The sequence below is a fragment of the Pristis pectinata genome, chromosome 17 (assembly GCF_009764475.1).
Source record: "Pristis pectinata isolate sPriPec2 chromosome 17, sPriPec2.1.pri, whole genome shotgun sequence".
Lineage (NCBI taxonomy): Eukaryota > Metazoa > Chordata > Chondrichthyes > Rhinopristiformes > Pristidae > Pristis > Pristis pectinata.
This window is the reverse complement of record NC_067421.1, coordinates 44414782-44434106: the sequence shown is the minus strand read 5'-3', so window position 1 is coordinate 44434106 and position 19325 is coordinate 44414782. Positions and strand designations below refer to the sequence as shown.

Sequence of the window (19325 nt, the reverse complement as noted above, 5' to 3'; positions counted from 1 at the left end):
TCTTGATTCCATTTTGTCCCCCTTGGTCCAGACTCTTCCCACCTGTGTCTGTGACACTTTGCATGCTATCCATCACTTCAACAACTTTCAGTTCCCCGGCCCTGACCGCCTCATTTTCACCATGGATGTCCAGACCCTGTACACTTCCATCTCCTATCAGGAAGGCCTTAAGGCTCTCCGCTCTTTTCTCGACAGCAGACCCAACCAGTCCCCCTCCACTGCCACCCTGTCTGACAGAACTGGTACTTGCCCTCAACAACCTCCCTTTCAGCTCCTCCCACTTTCTCCAAACCAAAGGTGTAGCCATGGGTACTCACACGGGCCTCAGCTATGGCTGCCTTTTCGTCGGCCACATGGAACAGTCCATGTTCCAAGCCTATACTGGTAACGCTCCCCAACTCTTTCTCTGCTACATTGATGACTGCATTGTGGCCGCTTCCTGCCTCCAACTTCCATCCTGCCCTCAAATTTACTTGGCCCATCTCCGACACCTCTCTCCCTTTTCTGGATCTCTGTCTTCATCTCTAGAGACAGATTATCCACAAACATCTTTTACAAACCCACCGATTCCCAGTTACCTTGACTACACCTCTTCCTATCCTGTCACTTGCAAGGATGCCATCCCCTTCTCCCAGTTCCTCCACCTCTGCCGCATCTTACCACGATAAGGCTTTCCATTCCAGAACATCCGAGATAGCCTCCTATTACAGTAAACGGGGTTTCCCTTCCACCACCATCACTTCTGCTGCCTCCAGGATCCCACCACCAAGCACATCTTCCCCTTCCAACCCCCCTCCACTTTCTACAGGGATCTCTCTCTCTGCAACTCCCTTGTCCTCTCATCCCTACCCACTGAAGACCCTCCCAGAACTTATCCCTGCAACTGCACTAAGGGCTACACCTGTCCCTACACCTCCTCCCTCACCACCATTCAGGGTCCCAGACAGTCCTTCCAGGTGAGGCAGCGCTTCACCTGTGAATCCAAGGGTGTCATTTACTGCATCCGGTGCGGCCTCCTCTACATCGGTGAGACCCGACGCAGATTGGGTGACCACTTCATTGAGCACCTTCGCTCCGTCTGCCACAAAAGCAAGGATCTCCCGGTGGCCAGCCACTTCAATTCCACATCCCACTCTTATACTGACGTGTCTATCCACGGCCTCCTCTACTGCCACATTGAGGCCAGATGTAGATTAGAGGAACAACACCCCATTCCATTTTGGTAGTCTCCAACCTGACAGCATCAACATCGATTTCTCTAACTTCCAGTAATCCCTCCCCTCTTCCCCCCCATTCTTCCCCTCTCCCCTTTGTTTTCCCTCATTCCTGTGGCAGCCTCACCCCTTCCCTTTCCTATCCCCTGCCCTCATGACCTGCCCATCTATTCCCCACCTCCTTCCCTCTCTACTGGAGTCCTCCTCCTTCAGCCCTTTGCCTCTTCTACCTATCACCTCCTAGCTTCTTATATCACTCCTTTTCATCCCCCCATTCTCCCCAACACCCTCCCCACCAACCTTCCCCCTCTCACCTGGACTTGCATATCACCAGCCAGCCTGTGCTCCTCCCCCTCCCCTGACCACCTTATTCTGGCTTCTGCCTTCTTTCTTTCCAGTCCTGATGAAAGGTGTCAAACTGAAACATCAACTGTTTATTTCTCTCCATAGATGCTGCAGGACCTGCTGAGTTCCTCCAGCATTTTGTGTGTGTAGCATCGAGGTAGTACAAGGTAAAAACAATACAGAATGTAGAGTAAAGTGTCACAGCTACAGAGGAAGTGCAGTGCACGTAGACAATAAGGTGCAAGGTCACAAGAAGGTAGATTGCGAGGTCCAGAGTCAATCTTATCATACTAGGGAACTGTTCAATAGTTTTATAACAGCAGGGTAGAAGCTGTCCTTGAGCCTGGTGGTATGTGCTTTCAGGCTGTTGAATCTTCTGCCTGATGGAAGGGGGGAGAAGACAGAATGTCTGGGGAGGGTGGGGTCTTTGATTATGCTGGCTGCTTTACCGAGGCAGTGAGAAGTATAGGCAGAGTCCATGGAGGGGAGGCTGGTTTCCGTGATGTGCTGGGCTGTATCCACAACTCTCTGCAGTTGTGGGCAGAGCAGTTGCCATATGTTTACGTATTGCCATGATGCATCCAGATAGGATGCTTTCTTTGATGCATCGATAAAAGTTGATGAGTGTCAAAGGGGATATGAAATTTCTTTAGCCTCCAGAGGAAGTAGAGGTGCTGGTGAGCTTTCTTGGCTGTGGTGTCTACATGGTTGGACCAGGACAGGCTATCGGCGATTTTCACTGCTAGGAACTTGAAGCTCTCAACCCTCTTGACCTCAGCACTGTTGACGTAGACAGGAGCGTGTGCACCACCCACCTTCCTGAAGTCAATGAGCAGCTCTTTTGTTTTGCTGACGTTGAGGGAAAGGTTGTTGTCATAACACCACGTCACTAAGCTCTCTATCTCCTTCCTGTATTCCTACTCATCGTTATTTAGTGCAACATGCAGAAGTCACCTGCAGTAAGATGTTCAAACTCTCTGGTCTGAAAACATCCATGTTTTACTGTCCTAATGTACCCAAAATCTGCGACCTAAACAGCAACATTCAAACAGGATTCATTGTCATCAATGAGATCTGTGCTCTCCTACACTGTGGGAACCAATCACACAAAGGACAAGGGAGACTCTGCTGAAGGAACATGAGTAGCAAGGCTCCAAATTCAAACGCAGAACTGCAAGAGTAATAATCTCTAAATTACTACCCAAATCACCTGCAAATTGGTACAGGGTTTATCAGGTCACAAAACTGACTACGGGTGTGGGGGTAATGGGTTTCAATCCATTAGGCACTGGCAGAAAGAGGGATCTGTCCCAATGGGACAGGCTTCACTTGAATTGAAATCTGTGTCCTGGTCAGTCAAATAACCAGGGCTGCAGATAAGGTTTTATATAGTGCAACATGCAGAAGTCACCTGCAGTGAGATGTTCAGCCTCTCTGGTCTGAAAACATCCAGGTCTTACTGTCCCAATGTACCTAAAATCTGCAACCTAAACAGCTAAATAGTAGAGGGTGGGGCAGGTTCTGGTGAGGTGAAATTTCAATATTTAAACAAAGGGCAAAGAAATTAGCAAAACAGAAAACAAGTAATGGAGAAATTAAGGGATTGAAAGGTAATAAATGCTCAATTCCTTATGATCTCTCAAGTTTTGAAGAAGGTAGCCATGGATACCGTGAATGCACTGGTTGTAATCTTCCAAGGTTCCATTGATTCTAGAATGGTTCTAAAAGACTGGAAAGTAGCAAATGTAAACTCCATGATCCAGGTCTGTAGATTGGAAAACGACATTAAAAGGTATGACATTAAACAAGCAATGGCTAACACAAAGTATGAAATATACTTTGAGGTTAGAAAAAACAAGTGGTCCAACCAGGGCTATCAAGAGAAGTTAAATTTTGCATTAGATCAAAAGAAAAGGCTTATGGTGCTGCCAAAAAAAAACAGCAGTAGGCCTAAGGACTAGGTAAGTTTCAGAATTCAGCAAAGGAGCACCTAGCCTCTGATAAGAAAAGCATAACAGTCAGCTAATAAAACAGACTGTAGAAGTTTCTATAGATGTGTAAAAAGAATAAGTTTATCATAGAATCACAAAGATTACAGAGCAGAAGGGGTCATTCAGCTTATTGTGTCCACGCCAGCTCTCCACCACAGCAACTCACTACTTCCACTGCCCCATACCCCACCCCTTCCCTGCTGCCTTGCAAATTCCTCCTCTCCACACATTTATCCATGGAAGGCCACAATGGAACCAGCCTCCAGGTGGGTTCCAGATTCCACCCAAGAAAAGTTGTCCTCTCAGGCCACTCGTTGTTCCCTTTGCTGTGTCCTCTAGTCCTGGACCCCTCCACGACAGGAACAGACTCCCACTAACCATTCTGTCCACGTCTCTTGTCATTTTATAATCTTCTATCAGATCTCCCCTCAGCCTTCTCTTCTTCATAAACATTCCAGCCCCTCTAATCTTTCCTTGCAATGTCATCCCTCATCCCAGGAAACATTCTCGTCGATCTCCTCTGGACCCTTCCTTATGCCTCCACATCCTTCCAATAATGTGATGCCCAGAATTGAACACAATACACCAGCTGAGGCCATACCAGTGTCTTTTTTTGTTAAGATTCAGGATGACTTCCTGCTTTTATACTCTTTGCCTTTATTAATAAAACTCATATCTTATTAACTGGGTTCTCAACCTTTCAATGACTTGACACTCATACCCTGCAGCCCTTTAGAACAGTGTCCTTCATTCTGCATTGCCTTTCCTCATTCTTCCTACCAAAGTGCATCACCTTGTATTTCTCTGCAGTACATTTCATCTGCCACGTGTCTGCCCATTCCGGCAGCCTGTTCATATCCTGCTGCAATCTATCACTAGTCTTCTCCGTTCAGAATACTGCCAAGTTACATGTCCCCCACAAAATTAGAAACTGTGACTTGCTCCTCCAAATCTATAGATATCAAGAAAAGTGATGGCCCCAGCACCAGTCCCTGGGGAAGGCCAGTATTCACCTTCATCCAGTCTGAAAGACAACCATTCACACAACACCCTGTTGCCTGTTACTGAACCAGTTTTACACCATGTGCTTCAACTTTGCTGATAAGCATGTTATGTGGCACCTTATCAAAAACCTGGAAGTCCATGTACACCACATGGGGTCATACAACATAGAAAAAGGCTCTTCAGCCAAACTCACCCATGCTAACCATGGTGCCCTCCAAGCTAGTCCCATTTGCCCCTGATCCCTCTAAATCCCTCTAAATCCCTCCTATCCATGTACTTATCCAAATGTCTTTTAAATGTTGTTATTGTACATGCCTCAACTACTTCCTCTGGCAGCTCCTTCCATATACGCACCACCCTCTATGTGAAGACGTTGCCCCTCAGGTCTTTCTATCGATTGCATTACCTTCATTAACTCTCTCCATAACTTCATCTAAAGCAAATCTTAATGTTAACAGACTCACCAATGAGAAATTATATTGGAAAATAGGAAATAACAGAGAAATTTAAAAAATAAAATGAAAACAAATTCCCCTGGAAATAGTGGAAGATTACAGCTCCAGATTAACTCAGCATCTAACCAAAATTAGCATTAATAATAAAAAATGGAAAAATTAATGGGACCAAAAAACTATAAATTCCCAGAACCTTCTGAAAATCAAAACTGCAGATGCTGGAAATCTGAAAGAAAATGCTAGAAAAACTCAGCAGATCAGGCTGCATCTGTGGAGAGAGAAACAGTTAGTGTTTCAGAAGAGGGACCCTTCTGCAAACCTAAGAAAGAGAAATAAGTTACTCTGGGTAGCAGCAAAATGTGGGTGAATCCATAGAGTGAACACACATCGGGCAGGTACCATGGTCGTGTAATATGTGGCGGATGTAGTTCTGACATCCTGGGACATGTTCAGCAGGTTGGACTATACATAGAGAGGAAAAGGAAAAAGAACGTCAGGCAGAAATGGTTCTGCTGAAAGAGAGGAAGGAAGAGTATGTTATCTGAAGTTAAAGAGAACCTGATGTCTGGAAGGCTACAACGTGCCCAGATGGAACTGTAGAACCATAGATCAGAACACAGGCCCTTCGGCCCACCATGTTGTGCCACCCTTCAAACCACACCTAAGACTATCTAACCCCTTCCTCCTACATATCCATCTATCTTAAATTCCTCCATATGCTTATCTAACAATCTCTTGAACTTGCCCAACGTATCAGCCTCCACCACCACCCCAGGCAGCGCATTCCATACACCAACCACTCTTTGGGTGAAAAACCTCCCTCTGATATCTCCCTTGAACTTCCCACCCATTACCTTAAAGCCATGTCCTCTTGCTTTGAGCATTGGTGCCCTGGGAAAGAGGCGCTGGCTGTCCACTTTATCTATTCCTCTCAATATCTTGTATACCTCTATCATGTCTCCCCTCATCCTCCTTCTCTCATATGAGAACAGCCTTAGCTCCTTTAGTCTCTCCTCATAATCCATACTCTCTAATCCAGGCAGCATCCTGGTAAATCTCCTCTGCACCCTTCCCAATGCCTCCACATCCTTCCTATAATGAGGCAACCAGAACTGGACACAGTACTCTAAGTGTGGCCTAACCAGAGTTTCGTAAAGCTGCATCATCACTTTGCGGCTCTTAAACTCGATCCCCCGACATACAAAAGCTAACATCCCATAAGCTTTCTTAACTACCCTATCTACCAATGAGGCGACTTTCAGTGATCTGTGGATATGAACCCCCAGATCCCTCTGCTCCTCCACACTGCCCAGAATCCTGCCATTTACCTTGTACTCCACCTTGGAGTTTGTCCTTCCAAAGTGTACTACCTCACACTTCTCTGGATTGAACTCCATCTGCCACTTGTCAGCCCAGCTCTACATCCTATCAACATCCCTCTGTAAGCTTCGACAGCCCTCCACACTATCCACAACACCACCAGTCTTTGTGTCATCTGCAAACTTGCTAACCCAGCCTTCCACCCCCTCATCTAAGTCCTTAATAAATATTACAATAAGTAGAGGTCCCAGAACCGATCCCTGTGGGACACCACTAGTCATAGCCCTCCAATCCGAATGCACTCCCTCCACCACAAGCTTCTGCTTTCTACAGGCAAGCCAATTCTGAATCCATACGGCCAAGCTTCCCTGGATCCCTTGGCCTCTGACCTTCTGAAGAAGCCTACCATGCGGAACCTTGTCAAACGCCTTACTAAAATCCATGTAGACCACATCCACTGCACTACCCTCATCAATCTTCCTGGTCACCTCCTCAAAGAACACTATTAGGCTTGTGAGGCAAGATCTTCCCTTCACAAAGCCATGCTGGCTGTCCCTAATCAGTCCATGATTCTCTAAATGCTCATAGATCCTATCTCTTAGAATCCTTTCTAATAGCTTACCCACCACAGATGTAAGGCTCACCAGCCTGTAATTCCCTGGACTATCCCTACTACCTTTCTTGAATAAGGGGACAATATTCGGCACCCTCCAATCCTCCGGTACCATCCCCGTGGACAATGAGGACTCAAAGATCCTAACAAACGGTTCAGCAATCTCCTCCCTCGCCTCACGAAGCAGCCTCTGGAATATTCCATGAGGCCCCGGGGACTTATCTGTCCTAATATTTTCTAACAACTCCAACACATCCTCTCTTTTAATATCTACATACTCCAGAACATTACCCTCACCAACACTGTCCTCAACATCATCAAGAGCCCTCTCCTTGGTGAATACTGAAGAGAAGTATTCATTGAGAACCTCACCCACTTCCACAGCTTCCAGGCACATCCTCCCACCTGTCTTTAATCGGACCTACCTTTACCTTAACCATCCTTCTGCTCTTCATGTACGAAATGCTTTTTGAAGACGAGGTGTTTTTCCTCAAGCTTGCATTGGGTTTTGTAACAGTGCCGGAGGATACGGACAGAAAGATCAGAGTAGGGACAGATTACAAAACATTGGTTATACTACACCTGGAGTACTGTGTGCAGTTCTGGTCACCACACTATAGGATGTGATTATACTAGAGAAAGTGCAGAGGTGATTAACAAGGATGTCATGGGGAGGCTTTTAGTTATGGGGAGAGATTGGATAGGGTGGGCTTGTTTTCCCTGGAGCAAAGGAGGCTGAGGGGTGACTGAGAGAAGTATACAAGATTATATTAGAGGTATAGACAGGGTAGATAGTCAATTTTTTTTCCCCAGAGTAGGGGTATCAAAAACAAGAAAGCATAAGCTTAAGGTGAGAGGAAGGAGTTTTAAAAGGGGATCGGAGAGGTAATTTATTTTTACTGGAGAGTGGTTGATATCTGGAACTCACTGCCAGAGGAGGCGGTGGACTCAGATACATTCACTACGTTTAAGAAACATTTAGTCAGGCGCTTAAATAGGCTACAGACTTAATGCAGGCAAATGGGATTTGTGTAGATGGCATGGACGTGGTGGGCCAAAGGGCCTGTTTCTCTGCTCTACATCTCTATGGAAGTGGTATGGTGAATTAAAATGACAGGCAACTAGAAGCTCAGGGTCATTCCTGAAGACTCTTCGCAGGTGCTTGACAAAAGGTCCCTCATCCAAAACATTGACTGCTTCTCTTGCCACACATGCTGTCTGACCTGCTGAGTTTTATCAGCAGTTTCCATCTTCTGTTTTTCTATCCTATATGCATTAAGTCTAGCCTGCTGGGCACATCCCACCACTTCACCATTAACAACTCATTACACAGGCATTGTAACTTAATGTGTTGATGCCTGTGTTCATTAAGTTATTTCCACTCATCCTATCACAGACATTCCCTCTGTTCTACACATCCCTCCCCCAATTTCCATCCTACCGAAAGTCTACTTGTATCTCTCTTTCCCAGTTCTGACAAAGGGTCACAGACTCAAACATTTACCCTTTCTCTTTCCACAGATGCTGCCTGACATGCCAAGTTTTTCCAGTATTTTCTGTTTGTGCCTCTAGACCTGCTGATCTGCATCCCAGGGTTTTGAAAGAGTTGGCTGTGGAGATAATAGATCCACTGGTTGTCATCCTCCCAAGTTCCATAGGCAATTCTAGAATGAGTCCCACAGATTGGAAGATGACAATTGTTTCCCCACTATTTAATAATGAAGGGAGAAAGAAAGCAGGGAACTGCAGATGTAATCCTGACATCAGCAGCAGGGAAAATGTTTGAAATGATTCTTAAGGAAGTAGTAACAGAGAGCACTTGGAAAACATTAATAGGATTGGGCAGAGTCAACATGGATTTATGAATAGGAACTAAAATTTAGCAAACGGGTTGGAATTTTATGGAGTTATACTAACAGAACAGATAAGGGCAACCAATGGATGTGGTGCATTTGGACTTTCAGAGGCCTTTAATAAGGTGCCATACAAGATTATTAAACAAAATCAGAGCACAATTTGTAGATAACATATGGTTGTGGCCTGAGAAATAGTTAACAGACAGAAAACAGAGAATAGGAATACACAGATCATTTTTGGAATGGGAGGCTGAAACCAGGCATGGTGCCACTGAGATTGATCACAGAGGCATACAGCGCCCAGGGGAATCCCACACAGTCACAGGAAGAATGTGCAAATTGCACACAGAAGTATTGAACCCTGGTCACTGGAGCTGTGAGGCAGCAGCTCTACCTGCTGAGCCATTGTGCTGCTAGTTGTTCTCATTTGCCTACATTGCAGACTTGCCAGAGTGCAGGTATTCAGACACTGCTGACAGGCCTTTCTGGAATTTCCTGTCAGGAGCACCTCTCGGTAGCCTTGGAATTTCTCCATGGTCCCTGCACAAAGAACACACCTCTGGTAAGCATTGTTCTTCATCAATCATCCAATCCCCTCTGACCCCGGGAGCACTCTCCCCCTCCTCTCCCACCTGTGCAGTAACACCAACCTTGTACTATGGGATGGCCCTTTAAGAGCAGCCTACACACGTCAAGTTACAGAGTGACAGCTGTAAGAATTTGCAACACACCAACAGGGAACACAGAGCCTAAATCAACAGACAGTTTCAGTGCAGCATTACGAAAGGAAATCTGTCAACAATGCACAATGTTTGTGCCCTTTCTTCAATCTTCACAAGCAGAATCAGGTTGACCTAGGCTAGGAAGATGCATTGAACAATTTCTAGGTTGCTTTGTCTGATAATTCTATTGCTAGAACATAGTTACATCTAGTACCTGTGTGAGCGTTAGATAGATTCGATCTGTGAGAGGAGTGATGACCAGGCGACCATTCAAACCCATGTATTCATAGCCATAGTCAAAACGGCCAGTGCACTGATGCACCATCAGCTCATCGGGCAGCCGCTCCCAGTAGAAGCGAAGCTGGCTCTCCCACTCAAACTCTTGGGCATCCATTATACTAATGGAAACAGTGAAAGTGCATGTTAACAATGTAAAATGAACATACCTAGCAGCTGTAAAAGACTAAACCTACAACTCTATGGTGCTTTTCTTACTCTAATTTCCCTCTGCTCCATGGAAGGTGCTGGACTAGAGATCCAGGAGCAATCAAGAGATCTTCATGGCTGAGTCTGCATTGTAATCTATGCTTGATGGGGGAGTGGGTAGATATTATTGCTGCCCCTGACCTCATCCTCAGTCAGTGACAGTCCGTATTCCCGCAGTTGATCTACATGACTGGGACTGATGCCAAAGCTAGGATTACTGGGGAGCAGTACCCCACCAGAAAACACAAACATAAATGGTGTTGTTGATAGTGAGGTGGGTAGTCTTAGGATACAAGGCAATATTGATGAGTTGGTAAGGTAAGCAGGGAAATGGCAGGTGGAATTTAATCATGATGTGTGAAATGTTGCATTTTGCGAGGACTGATAAGGCTAGGGTATACATAATGAATGATAGGGTCCTGGGGAGTACTGAGAACAGAGGGACCTCAGTGCACATGTCCAAGCATCCCTGAAAGTGGTGAAGACGACACACAAGACACTTGCCTTAATTAATTGGGGTACAGAATATAAGAGCAGGGAGGTTATGATACAACCCTATAAAACATTAGTTATTACACAGCTGGAGAATTGTGTGGAGTTTCAGTCGGTACATTGTAGAAGAGGTGAGATTTCAGTGGAGAGGATGTTGCCTGGAATTATGAGGAGAGACTGGATAAAATGGGTTTGTTTCCCTTGGAGCAATAGAGGATGAGTGTGGAGCTGATGAAGCTTAAAAGACTGAGGGGCATAGAGAGGGTAGATGATAAGAAACATTTCCCCAGAGCAGAAATGTCTAAAACCAGAAGGCTGAGGGCGAGGGATGTGGTGGAGGTTAGATGGTAAGAAACATTTTCCCCATGGCAGAGGTATCAAAAACCGGAGGATGCAGGTTAAAGTAAGAGGCAGAAGATTTAGAGAGGATCTGATAATCTGGGATTTGTGGCTGGGATTTGAGGGGGTGGTGGAGGCAGGCACTCTCACAACATTTAACAAGTACTTGAAGGCGATGGACCAAGTGCTGGTACAGGGGTTAGTATAGATGGGTAGTTGATGGTCAGTATGAACATGGTGGGCCAGAGGGCCTGTTTCTAGAATTAGAATTTCTTTATTTGTCATTGTACTGTTGCAACAACAACACAACAAGATTACGATGGCACTCCCATGCCTAATAAAAACCAAAACAGTAAATTGATAAAAGCAATTATAACTATAAAATAAAACAAACATACTTACACAAATATAACGTATAAAAAATATAAGAAGGTAGCGTGCAAATGAACCATGATAATAATAATAATGATAAATCAGCAGCATATCAATATCAATATATTAAATAACACCATGATGAGTCCAGCCGGTAAAGGGGGAAAGACATAGTATGTGTATGTATATATAGGAGGTGTCAGTCCATGTTCAACAATTTAACAGCTTTGGGGAAAAAAGCTGTGTTTCAGTCTTGTAGTGTGTGCATGTATTGTCCTGTATCGCCTACCAGAGGGGAGTAGTTTAAAAAGGTAGTGAGCAGGGTGAGCTGATTCTCGAATGATTTTTAAAGCCCTGACCCGACATTGAGCCTGATAGATGTCCTCCATCGCTGGTAACTGAGTCCCAATGATGTTTTGGGCCGTCTTGATGACCCTCTGCAGAGCCTTCTGCTCCTTCCTAGTGCAGCTGGCATACCAAGCAGTAACGCTGTATGTCAGGATGCTCTCCACCGCACACTGGTAGAAGTTCACCAGAATGTTCTGAGACAGTCTGGCTCTCCTCAATTTCCTCAAAAAATAGAGGCATTGCTGTGCCTTCCTCATGACAGCTGAGGTGTGTATTGCCCAGGAAAAGTCCTCGGCGATGTATGCCCCCAGGAATTTAAAACTGGAGACTCTCTCCACAGCCTCGCCACCAATGAACACTGGACCAAGATCTATCTTCCTTGACTTCCTGAAATCCACCACAATCCCTTTAGTCTTTTGGGTGTTGAGAATGAGATTGTTGGCGGAACACCAGGCGGTCAGGTTTTATACCTCATCCCTGTATGCCAATTCATTATTGTTCATGATCAGGCCAATGACTGTTGTGTCGTCTGCAAACTTTATGATGGTGTTTGTTTCATGGACAGATGAACAGTCATGAGTAAAAAGGGCATACAGGAAGGGCCTCAGCACACACCCCTGGGGAACACCAGTATTCAGGCCGAGGGTGGAAGATATGTGCCCTCCTAACCTGACAGTCTGCGGACGATTGGTCAGAAAGTCCATAATCCAGTTACAGATTGTTGTATTCAGGCCCAGGCTGTGGGGTTTGGACACTAGTCTACTGGGAATAACTGTGTTAAAGGCTGAACTGAACTATGCTGTATGTCTCTATGACCACAGCTCAGCCAAAACCAAGACACGCAGCACCCACCAGACACTGGTCATGCAACTTCCTAGGTCTGTAACAGTCAAACTGATGCACCTACAAATGTAATCATCGGAGAAGCTCGATTTTTATAAGCTTATATAAACAAATTAAGTATTAAAAGAATCTCATCTTTGAACTCTGGAGGCTGAGAGGAGACCTGATAGAAGTTTATAAGATTATGAGAGGCATAGATAGATAGTCAGAGTATCTTTCCCAGGGTAAGAAACGTCAAGTACCAGAGGCCATGCATTTCAGGTAAGAGGGGGAAAGCTTAAAGGAGATGCGCGGGGCAAGTTTTTTTTTACATAAAGAGTGGTGGATGCCTGGAACAGGCTGCCAGGGCAGTGGTGGAAGCAGATATAATACTGTCATTTAAGAGGTTCTTAGACTGACACATGAATATGAAGGGAATGAGAGATATGGATCATGTGCAGACAGAAGAGAATTAGTTTAAGTCAGCATTATGTTCAGCACGAACATCGTGAGCCGAAGGGCCTGTTCCCGTGCTGTACTATTCCATTCCATGTAATTCAAATATATTATGAGGTGAGTGCAAAATACAAAGCTAAATAATTTATGTGGTTGTTCGGGTGGGGGAGGGAAGATTTGGGAACATTATAGTCCTGTCCAAATGTGGCAAGTTGAAACACAATGGGAAGAGCCACAATAAAACTGCAGAGCCATTCACAAATGTGGGCAGAACTACAAATGAGGAAGGCAGTCCCATTGGTACCACTGATGGAGCCAGCACCCATCTGATATACCAAATGCCCCCAGCCCCAACTAGTGAGCAACAGCCCAGTTGATGAATAATCTCTGCTGGTGGAATGGTCTCAGAGGAAACTCAATCTCGAAGTCTCTAATTTCACTGGCGTAAATGATACATGTAACTACTGATAATTAAACAAGTCTCAAATGCCAATGACCACCTCACCTGTCTCGGACAAATGTATCCACAATATCTCTGGCATGTACATCAATAATAAGCACCGTATTATACTTCTTACGATCATTGTTACTCAGTGGTTGTGTGATGTGGGTAACGAGATCATCAATCTGTTGGTGCATCTTCTTAGCATAATGCTTCATGGCCTGTTTATCTCCCTTTTTAACTCTCTGAAACACATCTTCAACCTCCCACGTCCACCAGACTTGGGTGGCAGCAAGAACAACCATGCCCTGATAAACCAACATCCAATCATTTCTGGAGAATCAAAGAGAAAGTTTATTACACATTGGAGAATATTTGATCAACCTCATTGCTAAAGCAGCAATAAATCACTGAATAAACCAAAATCAACAATCTCACTCAGATAATCAGGCAGCATTTATGGAGGGAAATGGACAGTCAACATTTTGGGTCAAGACCCTTCATCAGGTTGAGCCTTTCATCTGTCCAGATGAAGGGTCTCAAGCGAAACATTGAATGTCCATTTCTCTCCAATAGATACTGCCTGACCTGCTGAGTTCCTCCAGCATCTTGTGTGTTGTGCGAGGTTCCAGCATCTGCAGTCTCTTGTGTCTGCTCTCAGATGATTCTGGGGGAGGGGAAGGCTGGTTAGGGCTAAGAGGCAGGAAGATGTAGAAATGGGAAGAAATAAAATCAAGCAGAGTGTACAATTAGTTGTGAATTTGTAATTTTCCATTTTGCCACACTGTCCTGAAGAAACCTCAATCACACAGGCAAAGGCATGGTGTAGTGCGGTGTGGTGTGTGTTCGTTCCAAAGGCCTGATAATTCAGTTCACACTGTGCATCCTCAGTTACACAATTGTGAAGATAAGTATGCACCAAGGTGAGAAACCCACTAAGAAGGTATAAAGAGTACATATGGCCAGTACTACTGAACCCAAGGGGTAACCTACAACAGACTCTAACATGTATACGAAGTAAAAACGGAAAAGGCTAGTAAAGGAGAAACAGTAACGTAACTGTCTTCAACCTGAAACGTTAACTATTTCTTTTTCCACAGTTGCAGTCTGACCTGCTGAGTTTTTCCAACATTTTGTGTTTTTATTTCAGATTTCCAGCATCTACAGTTTTTTTTATTTTATGCATAAAGATTCACATTGTAAGATTTTGCAGTACCTGTTATTTTGGGGTATTACAATGAGGATTTGATAATTATCTTAAAAATACCTGTGGAGCCCAAGTTTGTTTAAGCACACTGAAGAAAATAGGGTGAGTTTTACTCTCCATTGGGACTGCATTTACACTGGGTACTGCTCAATGTGGACTCAATAATTAAGAGATGCTTTATTGCTAAAGGTTAACATTTTCCTCAGTGAACTAAGTAAGTAAAATCCCAAACTATAAATTCTAAAAGCAAAGTTAAAAATTGCATGTAAAGAAATCCAGATGTGAGAACAGCGAGGATTTACGTGGCCAAGAATCTCCATTACCTATTGCTGTGTTAGTGTTCTATTTAACTGACAACATTATGTCTCAATACAGCCAAATGGTGAAAATGACAAGAAACAGCAGCCATTAGCTGTGATCACCTGGTCATGGTCTCACAATATCGGAAAATTGCCTCCTTTGTAATTAGACGATTTGTTTTTCTCATTTCACCCAGGACTGCAGTCATCCAGTCTTCGACCCGTCCCTCCGCAGGTATCATCTGTCTGAATTCCATCACCTCCCCTTCAGCAGATATCATTGCTCCTGCCAACGTTTCATTCTCATTACCCATTTGGAACCTTAATGATGCAATGTTATCATACATCTGAAATATTAAATACTCAGTCAGTTCGTAGACCTAATTATAAGCCATATTCACAATAATCATCAAAGGACTTTAATTATTTTGTAGCTGACTACTTTCCTCTTTAACACCAATATGAAACCGAAACTTAGAGCAATAAAAGGTATGAGCGTCTACTTAGCATCCCTAATAACCTTTCATAGAGGAGTTGGTTCAGGGCTTCTTGGGAACACTCTGCCATTCATTTCTCAGGAAATCAATCCTTTCGCATTCCCAAGAAGCCCTGAACCAACTCCTCTATGAAAGGTTATTAGGGATGCTAAGTGGATGCTCATACCTTTTATTGCTCTAAACCAACTCAGTGCAAGATCATACTTGAACAAGCAAAAAATTCACTCAATCCCAGAGCAGTCAGCCTCTCCAGGATCTAGAGGGGACCGACTCATGGCCACATAAATAGCTTCCATACTGACATATTCATTTTTCCACAGATCTTGCAGTACATTCTGCTATACTCCTCAAGGTCTCTGTCAGATTGATTCAAAATATCTTCTCAAGTATTTATAAAAATCATTGGCAAATCCCTGGTCTGAACTGAGAGAAATCCCGCTAGCAAGCAGCCCAGCTAGCTTGGATGGGCATCTTGGTTGGCACAGACCAGTTGAGGTAAAGGGTCCATTTCCATGCTCTATAACTCTATGACAAGAAATACACAGAACATAGAACAGTACAACACAGGAGCAGGCTCTTTGACCCACAATGTTGTGCCAAACTAATTAACTTTGTAATTAAATGCCCAACTAAACTAATTCCTCTGCCTACACAATGTCCATATCCCTCCATTCTCTCCACATTCATGTGCCAATTTAAGAGCCTCTTAAATGCCTCTATCGTCTCTGCCTCCACCACCACCCCTGGTAGCACATTCCAGGCACCCACCACTCTCTGTGTAAAAAAAATACTTGCCCTGCACTTCTCCTTTGGACTTTCCCCTCTCATCTTAAATGCATGTCCACTAATTTTAGACATTTCTACCCTGAGATAAAGATACCAGCTGTCTATCTATGCCTCTCATAATCTTATAAACCTCTATCAGGTCTCCTCTCAGCCTTCGCCACTCCAGGGAAAGCACCGCAAGTTTGTCCAATCTCTCCTCATAGCACATGCCCTTTAAGTCAGGCAGATAGAAGACAAAAATAAGTTACCTTTATCATGTGTTCCTGGACAGCTTCAGGATCACTGCTCCCCAGAATACTCAATAACTCGTCATCAGAAATAAAGAAAAACCTTGGAAAGGCATTTCGCTTGGAATTCAGATAGTCATTGAGGCTCTTCTGACATTTCTCGAGACCTTCACTCAGGTTCTTGAGATTTGTTAGACGATTAGAAGCCTGGCAACATTTGCTTATGACAGGCTCCTTCACAGTTTCAGACATGATCTAACAAACATTAGGAAGTAGGAAAAAAAACTAATAAATCTTTTCAAAGTAATAACAAATTACTATTATTAAAGCATTGTTAACTTTAAGATGCAAACAGATACTGTCAGTTGGTTCTTGAATTCTGGGGTCCCAAAGGCAGTGTTGGAACAACTGGCCATCAACATTCAATGGCAGTAATTCCTGCCAGAGACTGCATTACATAACACCAGGTGGTACAAGGTAGGGAGCCGGGTATTGGGAAGAGGAAAGGAGGAAGTGATCATAAGTGATGTGCATTATTGGGAAGGGAGGAAAAGTTTTGTTATAAATCCATTGAATGTTAATCTTGAAGCTGTTTGGAATTTAGTGTGATGGTTAACTCTGAGGAACAAGGAGTTTATTTATTCCTGAGTTAAGCCAAGAATGCTAATCTCTGAAGAGGAGACCTTAAAAAAACACTTGCTTAGACAGTGGCAGTGAATGTTGTCTACATGCACATTAGTAAAACTTTCAACAAGGTTCCTCATAGTAGGTGCAGAAGATTAAGGCACATAGGATTCATGGTGAGATGGTAAGTTGGGTACAACATGGCTTGGTCATAGAAGACAAGAGGGGAACAGTTCACAGTTGTTTCTCTGACTGGAAGTCTGTGACCAGTTGTGTTCCGCAAGGATCAGTGCTGGGACCTCTCTTATTTCTGATATTTATAACATGAAAATTAACAGAGTTGTAGATAATGAGAAATATTGTCAAAGGACCCAGCAGGATATAGATCAGTTGGAAATATGGGTATAGAAGTGGCAGATGGAGTCAAATCAGGACAAATGTGAGGTGTTGCATTTTGGGAAGTCAATTGCTAGAGTAAAATATACAATGAATGGGAGGACCCTTAGGTACACATATACAGAGATATCTTGGGGTAGAACATAGAACATTACAGCACAGGAATAGGCCCTTCAGCCCATGATGTTGTGCCGAACTAATTAAGCTAATGACACCTAATTAAACTAATCCTTTCTGCCTGCACATGGTCCATATCTCTCCATCCTCTGCATATTCATGTGCTTATCTAAGGGCCTCTTAAATGCCTCTATCGTATCAGCCTCCACCACCACCTCTGACAACTCATTCCAGGCACCCACCACTCTGTGTCAAAAACTTGCCCCGCATATCCCCTTCGTACTTTCCCCCTCTCACCTAATGCATGCCCTCTAGAATTAGATATTTCAACCCCAGGAAAAGGATACCAGGTCTACTCTATCTACGCCTCTCATAATTTTATACACTTCTATCAGGTCTCCCCTCAGCATCCACTGTCCCACAGTAAACAATTCAAGTTTGTCCAACCTCTCCTTAAAGCTTGGAATGTTTTCTCTAGAGCATTGGAGGCTGAGGGCGACCTGATAGAAATTGATAAAATTATGCGGGGCATGGATAGAGTCTTTTTTTCCTCAGGATGGAAATGTCATATACTAGAGTGCAAAAGTTTAAGGGATATGTAAGAGGCAAGTTTGTTTTTTTTTATATATAGAGCAGTGGGTGCCTGGAACATGCTGCCAGGGGAGATGGTGGAAGCAGATACAACAGCAACATTTAAGAGGCGTTTAGACAGACAAATGAGCAAGCAGGGAGTAGAGGAATATGGATCACATGCAGGCAGATGGGATTAGTTTAAATTAACATCATGGTCAGCGCAGACATGATGGGCCGAAGGGCCTGTTCCTGTGCTGTACTGTTCTATGTTCTGTGTTCTATGTTGACCAATGAGTGTAGTTTTCAACTGTGAGCAGCATGATCAGCCTTTTGGTCCCGGGGTGGTGTTCATCAGCTAATTAGTCATTTCATCTATCTTGTAGCTCCAGCTGTTTCTGGTCAGGCATCTCATATCCGAATAATGCTGTGTAAAAAAAGCAATCCTTCCTCCCCATTTGTTCTCTGTCCTCGACTGTCATCACCTTGCCATAGAAGTAATAATGCCTAATTTATCTTTTCAAAACTTTTCATTCCTTTGAACACTTGAATGGATTCTCAGGCAGAAACAAATTCATCCAGTTTGAATATATTTGCTGTAACACTTCATCTGTTGTCTCAAATGAGCAATGGAGATGGAAATTATTCCCTTGTGGGCTGATACTCTTGCCACCTTTTACCACTTTAAAGTAACTTCTTATCCTCCAACACAGCAATACAAACACAAGATGGAAATGCATGATTTTCAGTGTTATCAAAGTAACCAATGAATGAAAAAACAAAAACTGCTGATTCTGGAAATGAGATATGGAAACAGAAAATGCTGTATATTGGAATGGAATTGATTTATTATTGTCACATGTACTGAGGCACAGTGAAAAACTTGTCTTGCATACCACTCATACAGATCAATTCATTACACAGCGCATTGAGTTAGTACAGGTTAAACGATTAGAACAGAAGTAATGAATGGATCTGCAGAGAGCAGCTTGCAACAAGTCCCCACACTACGGCGCCATCAGTAGAAGACAGCAGGTCAGGCAGCATCTGTGAAAAGAAAAAAAGAGTTAATGTTACAGGTTGATCATCATCATCACAAGGATCATCAGCCTGAAATATTAACTGTTTTTCTGTCTCCTCAGATGCTGCCCAACCTTCTGAGTATTTTCGGCATTTTCTGCTTTCATTACTGTTGGAATCCACGGACTTACAATGGACATTGGTCTCTCCCCCATCACCAGAAATGATCATTGAGAAGTCAGGGCTGAGACGGAAAGGGAAGGCAAGAGTCATGAATGGACCACGTGAATGAAGGTCAGGTTGG

General features: G+C 43.8%; 1 protein-coding gene across 1 annotated transcript in view; it reads right to left on the bottom strand.

Annotated features, from left to right (window-relative positions):
- Nucleotides 1-19325, bottom strand: part of dnah10 (dynein axonemal heavy chain 10) — a 285578-nt gene that overhangs the window by 166269 nt on the left and 99984 nt on the right. The window contains exons 29-32 of the mRNA XM_052032383.1: nt 16316-16549; nt 14908-15131; nt 13342-13611; nt 9736-9919 (exon numbers count right to left, since the gene is read on the bottom strand). Of these exons, the coding sequence (XP_051888343.1) occupies nt 9736-9919; nt 13342-13611; nt 14908-15131; nt 16316-16549 (912 nt within the window). The remainder of the gene's footprint in view (nt 1-9735; nt 9920-13341; nt 13612-14907; nt 15132-16315; nt 16550-19325) is intronic.